General features: G+C 39.8%; 1 protein-coding gene across 1 annotated transcript; it reads right to left on the bottom strand.

The window, feature by feature from the left end:
* Positions 1-3,090: 3,090 nt before the first annotated feature.
* Positions 3,091-6,008, bottom strand: LOC146453725 (kelch-like protein 25). Its single transcript, XM_085096372.1, has one exon. It carries the CDS (start codon positions 5,900-5,902, stop codon positions 4,283-4,285), a length of 1,620 nt encoding a protein of 539 aa, XP_084952498.1. The 5' UTR covers positions 5,903-6,008; the 3' UTR covers positions 3,091-4,282.
* Between the last annotated feature and the right edge of the window lie 6,334 nt (positions 6,009-12,342).

The following is a 12,342-nucleotide window of genomic DNA, read 5'->3' as shown; positions in this document are numbered from 1 at the left end:
TTACACAGAAAAAAAAAAGAAGAAAAATTGGCCACTTTTTTCAAGTTGCTATCCATTTCCATCCAAGCCATCATCAGCCAAAGATAACATTAGTTTCTGTGCACTATATAGGTTATTGTTAGCAAAACCAAAACATTTTAACGTTTCCTATGATGTATTTTTTTTAGGGGGGGGGGGGGGGGCATTCAAAGTAAGAAGTGGCGGCACTGTCCCTCTGAAGTAGTTTTTCCGTTTTTGGATTAATTTCCTTTTTTCGGGTATTCCTCTGCCAACTTCGAAGCTGTAGTGAAGATTGACCCCACTATATCCTGCGAAATCACGAGAAATATACAGGCTATCCCTTTGCGAAGCATTAATCACCTCAGTCTACTTTTTGCGTCGACTAATGTCTTGAATGGAATGTCCCTAAGGATCAAGATCCGAACAAAATTTGATTTTATTTCTTGGAAGTACGTGTCCATAGACCAGCTCTGCAATAAAGTGAAGGAAATACAAACACTTATAATCGCCTAGGCAAATAAAACTGACCACCATGATAATCATAAGGACAATTACGACTCGGTTTGATAAATTTTTTATTGTGTCGCGAATTTCCACACGTACCCCAAGCTCTATGAGTTTTTGAAAATAGTCTTTGTATTAGAGGAGGGAGTGAGATGTTTTTTTTCGTTCTTTGCTACTTTAGCCGGACTGAAGCTGTAAATCCAATGGCACAAGTAAGGCCTAGCTCCAGCCTCTTCTTGTTATTAATATTCAACCCAGAACCTACTAAAAAACCACTTTGTGAAGGAGCTTTCTCTTTCTTTCTTTCTTATTGATAGTAACACTCAACAGGAGAATGACTACCGTAATTAACTACAGTATTTTTTTTTCATTAGTTGTTTTTAACATAGGGAGTTTAGAGAACACGGTGAGGGCTACGTTTTATACAAAATCGATAAAATGACAGTTTGTCCTTGGTACCATTTGTAAAATAGGGTTAAGGAATCTTCGTATCAGCTGAGAAATCAGGGCGGGGTTATGCAACTAACAACGCAATCCGCTCGCCCAGCTTTGCCCGCTTACGATCCTCACGAGACGAGGGAAAACAGAACTGAAAATGACTCGACAAAATCCAAGGGAATTGCGGTGGAGAGTGGTATTTTTGTTGAGGGAATGGTGGAGGGTAACAGCCATTGCTTTATTCTTGCAAGTTGGGGAGACCTTCGTAAGAAAGATCAAGAGAATTTTCGAAGCAAACCAGTCGATTGAGTATCGCCCGAGGCAGGGAATTTGAAACGCCTCAGCGGTGATTAGTGTTTACTTCGACTTATTGCCTGAACTGTTTAAGCATAAATACTTGCTATTTTTTCCGTTATAGATCGTAATTACTGCCTTTGGTCATGTCTGCTCGTTTTCATTTACTGTTTTCAAGTGTGTTATCTGAGCTAAGACACGACATTTTATCAACATCTCGAGATATTTTAGTAATCTAAAATGTCTTCGAAGTTTGCAAAACGCGCAGCGCGATACAACGGATTTGGCTGTAACCATCAGCTTTCTTGAAAGTTTTCTACACATTACAGTGTAGTATTAGATTTCCGATTATAACTCACTTTTTTACTAATAGCAATAGACTCACTCCCTTCTTCATAAAATACTTCAAGTGACCAGTAATCTCTTTTTATTATATAGACACGAGTGTTTTACTGGAAAATACACCACTGGAAAAATTCATACGAAACTACATCCGGGACACGAGTAGCGTATATTCCTTATTCTCACTAGTCAGGATATTGATGACGTCATTTCCCGCTTTTTCATGGTTGTTTGTGCAAACAGTCAGTGAAAAAATGGCGAGTGATAGATTTGTCTATGAAATAAAAAGAAAATTACACAGCGGTTCGAAGATATGAATTTTATTTTATCGTGCTAAAACAAATATTCTACTCACCCGCTGCGTTCGTTCATCATTACGAAATCGCGCCCATTGAAACACGTCGCCCGATAAAAGTGGGGTACCATATTGTCTTCACTACTCGAAAATAAAATTGATGTATTCTCGTCGCCGCGTAGTATCCTCTGTGTAACTTTGAGTTCCACAAGAACTGAAGATCAAAATCCACCAATCACAGCTGGTCACTGTGCTAGAAATGTTAGTGTAATGTGTAATATAACCAGCAGTAAATCTCATTTCCTGATGTAGACGTAAAGTAAGTAGTCGACTGCCTGCAACAGAAACGATAAAAGCACCAGAGGAACGATTCTAGAAATCCCCAATAACCTTTCGGGCCCGAAAACTATATTACGGGCGCAGTGGTCCTCAATGGAATTTTTTTCTTTTGCAAATGAAAGCTGAAGTTTAAAATGTTCACAATTTTAAGGGGACAGGAGGTTATCATAAGCTCCTGAAGGGGAATATTGGGCTGAAAAATTTCAACCAATCGATAGAAAACAGATTCCAAAGCTGTTTATCGGACCCGGTAAGTATCGGGACTTATCGAGACTTTTTTGAGAAACCGACCTCACCCCAGGATCTTCTTTGTCGTTCGATCTGTTATATCAAATCATCACATTACGAGGGTAGTGTAGTAGATCCCACAAGGAATGATAGCAATATAGCACACAGGCCTTACCAGAATATAGTACATTGGCTACCTGTGGGAAGTCTGTGCGATATTTGTTCTGTTACCACCACCAAACACTTCCTGTCCTATTTTCCAATTTATTTCTCTTTAATAACCAAGTTCATAATCACTTCACTAGATCTGTGTGTGACTACCGATCCCATACCTGCCGAACCAACACTTAACAAATAGATTTCATTTTGCCGTGCGTCTTTACTCTGATAACGCACAGGGTGAGTAGCGTGACTGATGTTCTTACCACGTTTTGACGTCCTCTGTGCGTTATCAGAGTACAGACCCACGGCAAAATGGAATCTATTTGTTTTATACAATAACCAAGACTTTTGACCACATTTCGTGAGCGAGCATCACGTTGACAGAGCCGAGTCAAAAACTCTCAAGCAAACTTAAGACCATTTATACACATACGCAGTTGAGATCCTCTAAATTAGAGTATAATCCGAACGAATTTCACTAACAATAATTTCAAAACTAACCTTTATTCCAGTAGGAATTTCTGACCCCAAAATATTACAGCATGCCAGTTGCTTCACTGCGATCTGTGATCGATTACTTGCCATTACGTGATTTCTATCGGCGACAAATTTGGGCAAATATTTCCTTCCTTTTCACATCACAACAAAGTTCTAGTTTTTTTTTTAACCTGGTTGAGGTCACTCTCAACGGTCTTTGTTCGGCAGTTTTCCTTTCTTGCAAAAATTTGCCTATGTTTGTCCGCTACTCGCAAAAACAGTTTGCAAAACATTGCTGAACCAGTCACTCTGGCTAGACTCTACACTCTGATCACGTGCACTGATACAACACTCCATGACTTCAATCGTGGGTCTATAACCTAATCACAAACTCGGCTCCAACAATCACAACGCGAGTTTTATACTGTTCATTGTTTAAAAAAAATTCACTTTTCTCTTTTTAGTTCCTTCTTTATGGAATTCTTTGCCCACAAACATTACTAAGTCAGAAAACCAACCTTGTTTTAGGAAAAGTCTTTTAAACTATCTATTGTACTCTTGCTAACATTTGTATCATTGATTATCTTATTCCGTTCTTAAACTAATTGTGTTTACGCTGAGCTACCATGAGGAGGTCTCTTCGCTATAAACCTTATGGTTTCTGGGGACCTCCTCGCCACAGTTTATTTTCACCCAAATTCGTTTTAATCTCCTACTTATTCCCATATTTTAAGCAAATTATTCATACTATTTACTGGTAACTTCCCCCATAACTACATTTAAATAATTTATTATATCATTGTAAACACTCTGGTGGCAAAGAATAATAAAAAATTCAGAAACTCAATGATAATTCATAAGCCCATTGACCTATCAAATGCATATGGTCGACAAAACATCACGCGCAGTGACTTAATAACAATTAATTTCTCCTTATTAGTATGTGGTGTTTTATCAGCTGATAAAACACTCTTCGTTAGTATGCGGTGTTTTTCTCGCATACTAATTTCGAACGTTCACAAAAGCATAATTGTTATGAACTCTATTGACACACGCTTTTCCAGGCCTGTTTTTGAAGCCGTTTGAAAAAAACTCGCAGCAGGTGTGTTATCGGGTCTAAAACCATTCGGCTGTGCCTCGTGGTTTTAAACCCGATAAAACACTCCTGCTCGTTTTTTAAACATTACATAATTATCAGGGTTGTCACAACTCTGCATACTGTGTCAGCGCAGGTTCTTTTGGCTGCGGCTTCTCCATTTCTTCAATGTATGCGGGCTGAAGGTTAGCTAACACTCCTTTGTAAAGTGTTAATGAACAAGCATTCATTTGTTCCCACATGAACGTCCTATTTGCGGAAACAGGAATGCGCGTCTTAATGTTCCACTTGTCTTTCCCAAGGTCATAGCACTCGACTGTCCATTCATCGGATGTGCCTTGAGAAATTGCGTGCAAAGTACCATCCAATAACACCAAGCTTCCAGGGTAAAAAAACAACCATGATGAAGGGGCTATGAAATGCCATTCATCTGCATCTACGTTGTACATTTCACACGTTGTTGAAACAGTAAGGTCACCGTGCCCTCCGGAAATGTAAATCTTTTCGTTTGTAGCAACACCACAAGCTTGGTACCGTGCTAGTTTCAAACTCGCTATGTCCTGCCATTTCTTTTCTTTTGTGTCATACCTCGCACAATGTGGGACGATTGAAATTGAGAAATCATATTCTATAAATCCTCCGAGAACGTATATGAACCTGCCTTCAGCGACAAGACAAGCAGATCTTTTGTGTAGCCAGCGGATCGGTAGAACCGTCGAATTAGCATCAAGGTCATACTTCCAAAGCCAAGTAAAATTCGCGCCGCTACTTTCAACAATGAAACAAATTTCGCTTTTGACAACCAAAACCGCTGTAAGTTTATGTTCGTCAGTCAGCGATTCGAGCTTGGAAAATGAAGTCGCCCATGGTGCTGGATACCAGCGATTTAAATCAGGATCATAGCATTGCGATTTATCGATATCTTGAGAAACAGCAAAAAGTTTTCCTCGACATGAAATTATGTGCTCTGGTGGTCGCTCGGGAACAGTTCTTTGGGGCAAACGATACAACGCATCATTATGAGGAGAATAGAAAGAAGTGTGGAAAGGCTCCTCACCTCCGGCAGTAACTGCAATCACTGATGTCTCAAAATCCTTCCGTGCTGTGTGGGGTCTTGGAACATCACAATTGGTCACCCGGTCAATCCACGCTAATGCACTAGTCACACCATCCATGCAGTCTTTATTTCTTGCCACGAGATCATTGGTCACGACATCGTTTATTAAAAAGTCACGGGGTACAAAAGTCAGTCGTACGTGACGAAACAATTCGCTGAATTTCACGCTTCGCTCGCTCTTGTCGTGATCGATCCATCTAAGCACGATTTTGAAAACGTCTTCCTCTGTGTCGATAACAATGTCATCACTTGAAATCCATTTTTCAATTTCATCACACGACAAGTTCAAAAAGTGTTCTGTTCCCGCGACAGTGGAAAAGTTTGAACAGATGAATTTCTGGCTGCTGGCGATAAGCTCTTCGCATAGATAATTAACAGCCATGCGGTGAACGCAAAGGCAGCTCGAAGTGGACAAATTCTGCTCCAGAAAATTTCCAGCTTTCTGTTTGAGGCTTGAAAAGCACAGATAATCGGCCGCTTCGATCAGGCTCGCCGCATTTTCTTCCGTCAAAATCTCAACTTTACCAGAGTAAATAAACTCTAGAACATCCGCCATCTGCGAGTCGGTTAATATTTCCAGTCGAATGACTCCTTCGTTCTTTTCCTTCATGTCGCAGCTTAGAAGCTTTTCAAAGAAAGGACTCGCTTCTGAAAGAGCTCGTCTGTGAGCCTTAAACTCTTTTCCATCTTTGACCACCAAAGACACGTCATATGGACCAGTGTTTCAGATGTCGCCAGAGAAGCTGTGCATGCCGTGACGAACTTGGTGTAGACTGGGGACGAAGTTGTGTACGTGGGTAACTTTAACAATCACCCTTCTATGTGACACAATAGCCCTTTCCACAGTTGATCTTTCTCATTTGCATTACAATGTTATCCAACGTGCATGCGAGGCAATTTCGGGCTAAAACTACAAAATAGCCCGAAATTGCCTCGCATACAGGCTAGATTTCATTGTAATTCAAATGAGCAGAGTTAACCGTGAAAAGGGCTATTGTGAGCGATTAATTTTGACTTTGGCAAGAGTAGCGCTGTTTACACATAGCGGGATGAGGCCAATCGAATGCAACTAAAAGTATATTTTACGGCATGCTTGTGGACCTGAATGCATTTATACATATCAGTTGGTTTCCATGGCTTTCAAAGTCACGTCGCTCGAGTGGTTTCTATGCGTGACAGGTAGTCTGGAGTTTGATGAAATTTTAATGATACCTGATGAAAGTGGCCGGTATCTTTGCCGTAAGGGTCGTGTAAAGCTTGAAAATTTCTTATGGAAAACATGTCCACATTTAACTGTTTTTGTATTTTATGGTTAATAGCGGCAGTGCGACGTCAGACAGACACAGAATATTATGGTCGTCCAAATGTTTCAATATTCGCTAAGTTGTATTCGCTGTCGCTAAATTACATTCGCTATCGCTAAATTACATTCGCTGTCGCTAAATTGTTCATTCGCTGTCGCTAATACTTATTCGCTATCGCTAAATTGTACATTCGCTGTCGCTAATACTCATTTGCTATCGCTAAATTTCATTCGCTTTCGCTAAATTACATTCGCTGTCGCTAATACTTATTCGCTATCGCTAAATTGTACATTCGCTGTCGCTAATACTCATTTGCTATCGCTAAATTTCATTCGCTGTCGCTAAATTACATTCGCTGTCGCTAATACTTATTCGCTATCGCTGATGTTCATTCGCTCTCGCTAAATGTCGCTGAGTGTTTCCATTTCATGCGCTAAAAATTAACTCAGGGTATCCCCACACGGGAAAGTTTGTGGAAAGCCGCTAACCGCAGATTTGCATTCAAAAGCATGTGAGATCTCACGATGGCCGACGAAAAGGTATGGAAATGCTCTTCTGAAATTAAAATTTCAGATTTAGTTCGCTTCTAAGCCGTTCCTCAGTGAAAAGCTGGAGCTAGTATACGAAAAGGCTTTCTCCGGGGCTTTGTATGAGCTTTTTTAAAAAGTTTGGCTCATGGCACCATCGTGCTTCGTCGAGGCGGGAAAATACGGGACTCTGTAAAACATGGATACGGACGGGCGGATGCGGACGGCGGACGGCGGACGGCGGACGGCGGAGGGGGCTTTAAAAAAAAAAAAAGAAGAAGAAGAAGAAGAAATAGGATGTTGATACTGTTAAATTTATTGGTTAAATGTCACCTTTTAAGAAATGCTAGCTTTGGCTATTTTTTTTTTAATTTGAATTAATTTATATCTTATTGTAAGTCAAAAAGCGAAAACGCCGTAGAATGTTTCTTCTCGTTTTTCAACCAAATCAGTTTGCAGTGGAACTCCGTACATTAGTACGACACACCATCCAGCAAAACAACACATTCACATTCATGAAGAGTTAGTATACGGGATAATCTGATTAACGGGAAAAGTACTGTACGAGCTCTTGTTAGGCAACAGACAGATTGATTATTTTAAGCCATTTTATGATGTCCAAAGATTTATATGCGTAGGATTTGCGAACGTATCATTTTCTTCCCTTTAAATTTGCACACAAGCAAAGTTTTCCTTACAATAGGGGGACTTTTTTGATCGGGTTTTGCGTCTTTTCGGTTTTGATATTCATTGCGGATTTTGGTTTTTCCCTTTTTTGAACATTCAGTTTTTTTACCTGACAGAAAAAACAGGTTTTTTCGGTCAGTTTCTGGTTTCCCCCAGTTGCCTCGGCGGCGGCCTTCAGTCCCTAGTTGTCAGGGGTCGTCTTCTCCGTGAACTTGGTACAGTCGAACCTCGATTATCCGGACTCGTTGGGACTTGAATAAATAGTCCGGATAATCGAAAATATGAATATTAATGAGACAGTAATGTAAAGGAACGAAATAAAGTAAACAGAATTTAATTGTGAATAGACTTTTAAACTTGTCTAACCAACCGGTTGATGCTTTGAAGCTTTCGCGATCGGTCGACTCCGCTTTCAACTGCGCTGAGAAATGTTTCGCTTTCTCCTTAAGAAGCGGACCTGAAATTGGTGTTCCACTGCTGAATAAACCGAGGAATACTGTCTTTTCTAACTCGTGTTCCTCTACATCAGACATCTTGGCAAAACATAACTTTTTCGCGACCGCAAACGTTCAAATATGGAACCCATAAAATTTTCCCAGAGAAAAAAAGTGACATTTTTTCAAGCACGAGAAGTTTATGTTTCTTTCAGCGAGGGACCACCAAAAAAATCGCGATCTTTAATTCGTCTCGATTGTTCAAGACATGCTCTGCTCTAAATTATAACTTGAAAGGAAACGTCGCTTGTGTGCAGATTTCATGTCCTGGGAGGAAAATGACACGTTCGCAAATCCTACGCAGGGAAATCTTTGGACATCTTAAAATAATCTTTAATAACTTGTATCGATGTGTCTGTTCGAACAATAACCACGATTTCCAATCTATAATGCCTAACAAGAGCTCATACATTACTTTTCCCGTTTATCAGATTATCCCTAGCCTCCCACGCAGTCGTTTTTAGTGGGAGGCTAGATTATCCCGTAACTGTTCATGAATATGAAAGTGTTGTTTTGCCGGATGGTGTGTCGTACTAATGTACGGAGTTCCTCTGCAAACTCAGACTGATTTGGTTGAAAAACGAGAAGAAACATTCTATAGCGTTTTCGCTGTTTGACTGACAGTAAGATTTAAATTAATTCAAGTTAAAAAAAAATTGCCAAAGCAAGCATTTCTTAGAAGGTGGAAATTAACCAAAAAATTTAACGGTATCAACATCCTAGCTATTTTCATTTTTTTTGTTTTTTTTTTAAAGCCCCATCCGCCATCCGCCGTCCGCATCCGCCCGTCCGTATCCTCCCTTTACAGAGTCCCGCTGCATTCGCCTGAACGTATTTTCCCGCCTCGACGAAGCACGATGGTGCCATGAACCAAACTTTAAGCTCATACAAAGCCCCGGAGAAAGCCTTTTCGTATACTTGCCCCAGCTTTTCACTGAGGAACGGCTTAGAAGCGAACTAAATCTGAAATTTTAATTTCAGAAGAGCATTTCCATACCTTTTCGTCGGCCATCGTGAGATCCGGCACATGCTTTTGAATGCAAATCTGCGGTTAGCGGCTTTCCACAAACTTTCCCGTGTGGGGATACCCTGAGTTAATTTTTAGCGCATGAAATGGAAACACTCAGCGACAGCGAATGAAATTTAGCGTGAGCGAATGAATATCAGCGATAGCGAATAAGTATTAGCGACAGCGAATGTAATTTAGCGACAGCGAATGAAATTTAGCGATAGCAAATGAGTATTAGCGACAGCGAATGTACAATTTAGCGATAGCGAATAAGTATTAGCGACAGCGAATGTAATTTAGCGACAGCGAATAAAATTTAGCGATAGAAAATGAGTATTAGCGACAGCGAATGTACAATTTAGCGATAGCGAATAAGTATTAGCGACAGCGAATGAACAATTTAGCGACAGCGAATGTAATTTAGCGATAGCGAATGCAATTTAGCGACAGCGAATACAACTTAGCGAATATTGAAACATTTGGACGACCATAGAATATGACTAATATCACAGATCTCAAAAATTCGGAGTTGATGATAAAGAAAATCTAAGTTTTCTTCGGAAAAATGTCAGGTCAAAATCTCGTAACACTGAAAAACAAATTGTATTTTAAATTTCGCTACCCTTTCACATACTACGAAAGTGAGTGAAAATCATGTACTCCTTTCGAGCGGTAAAACATTATCAAGGGGAACCACTGTACAATGGCTTTTGGCAAGACCGGAAAGTTTTTCCATTATTCCTATATAATATTCAGCACGAGACTAACAAAGGCCAGAGAGCTAGAGTTAGGAGAGAAATGAGGACAGAATTTGTTATCTGTGAGTTCGGCGTGACCCACCTTCCATTTGTGTTACAGTGATCACACTGGCTGAGTGCATGGGAATTTGGATGAGAATGTAAAGAGGTAATTATTTTCTTCTGATGATGGGGTATCATAAGGTTTCGGCAAGGAGTGCCCTAACGCAAATTAAAATTATAACCAAGAACACATATTCTTGCTCATATGGCCTTAGCTCCCACGAGGCTCCTGTAGCCCAGTAGTAGAGCATCCAAACTAGTCATCGGAAGGTCTTAGTTTCTTCTCCTCATAGGAGCACTCGGATTTCCTTTTCCTGAGTATGCCTGTGTCACTTTAAATAATACATGATTATCATTTAATCACCAGGCTTAAAATATTCCATCACATTTAGTCCACTGCGCATATGCCACAAATTGACATTCAAATCCTAGCAGTATGCAAGATGTTTGTCCCATGAACCTAGTGTAATGGCCTTAGCTTCCACGAGTCTCCTGTAGCTCAGTGGTAGAGCATCTGAACTAGTAATCGGAAGGTCCTAGGCTCGACTCCTGATAGGAGCACTCGGATTTAAAATTTCCTTTTTTCGAATGTGCCTGCGTCACTTTGAATATTATATCATTCTCATTCTAACTTTAGTTGTAATTGCTATAACAGGTATATTTGATACAGTCGCAAAAGCACAATGCGGCTATTCTCTTTCTGACACATGCAGTTACCTGGTTAAACAATCCGAATGTCTTGATTCATCATCTACCTTATTGTAGGGCTTTGTTGTCACATGTGATGTTGCAGTCAGGGTGGTCAGATACCGTAGATGGGAAATAAAACCAAACATTGACAACCATCTAGTTCAAGAGCCAGATACTGTTTTTACTTCTTTGCACACAGGCTTCGCGTCACAAAATAACCCACCCCCTCCTAAAATCTACTAGCAATAGCACTTTTTGTAATTAAGCTTTACCTCCCTTCCCACCAATGCTAAGCTTGTCGGTGAGGGCACTGCGCGAGATCCAGTAGAATCAAGTGGGACATTTCCTGATTCTTCATGGCTGACCTGGCAAGCAGGAATGTTGAAACGCTACTACCTCAGACAATATCAGTTCGTTTAAGCATTAACTTTTTTTGTAGCTTTTCTTTTCGTATTGTATCCTTCCGTTTGACATTGCAATTGTATGAAATTGTAATTGCATCCTTCGTCATTTTCTTATCTTCTTTTTTGATTTCATCTTGTAAAACAATAACTGGGCGGCCTAATTAATATAAGCTTCATAGTTTCCTTTAGGTCTCCTCACCATTGTTAAATCTATTTCTATTTTTTTTTTGTTTTCATTATATTTGTGGTGTGGCAAAATAAATAAACGAAATCAGTTCACAGTGGAAGACGGATGTCTTTTGAGAGGAACGCGAGTTATAATCGCAGTGAACATGGGGAAATTGAGTTTGAAAATTACACCTTAGTCAACCCGGAAAATTACACAGAAAAAAAAGGAAAAATTGGCCTCTTTTTTCAAGTTGCAATCCATTTCCATCGAAGCCATCCTCAACCAAAGATAACATTAGTTTCTGTGCACTATATAGGTTATTGTTAGCAAAACCAAAACATTTTAACGTTTTCTTTGATGTTTTTTTTGGGGACCATTCAAAGTTGGAAGTGGCGACACTGTTCCTTTGAAGTATTTTTACTTTTATTGGATTAATTTCCTTTTTCTGAGTATTCCTCTGCCAACTTCGGATCTGTAGTGATAATTGGCCCTCTTATATCCTGCGAAATCACGAGAAATATACAGGCTATCCCTTTGCAAAGCATTTATCACCTCCGTCTACTTTTTGCGTAGGCTTATTTCTTGAATGGAATGATCCCTGAAGATCAAGATCCGAACAAAATTTGACTTTATTTCTTGGAAGTACGTGTCCATAAACTAGCTAGCTTCGCAATAAAGGGTAGGAAATACAAACACTTATAATCGCCTAAGCAAATAAACTGACCGCCATGATAATCATTAGGGAAATTACGACTCGGTTTGATAAATTTTCATTGTTGAAACTTCGTTGTTGTTATTGTTGTCGTTGTCCTCGTTGTCGTCGTCGTCGTCATCATCATCATCATTATGACTATTTTAATGCTACAAATTCATGAATATCAGATCAGCGTTTTAATTTCTTCTTCTCGTGATTGTATTTTGAAATTCTAGGTAACGCGCGTCATCTGACCAACTTTTTCATTTCTC

Source organism: Pavona decussata, unplaced genomic scaffold, assembly GCF_977016875.1.
Source record: "Pavona decussata unplaced genomic scaffold, jaPavDecu1.1 SCAFFOLD_324, whole genome shotgun sequence".
Lineage (NCBI taxonomy): Eukaryota > Metazoa > Cnidaria > Anthozoa > Scleractinia > Agariciidae > Pavona > Pavona decussata.
Note: the sequence above shows the minus strand (reverse complement) of the source record. Positions and strands in the feature narration are given on the sequence as shown.

Excerpts from the sequence above, each read along its gene's own strand:
- LOC146453725 (XM_085096372.1), bottom strand. The coding sequence starts at position 5,902 with ATGAAGGAAAAGAACGAAGGAGTCATTCGACTGGAAATATTAACCGAC.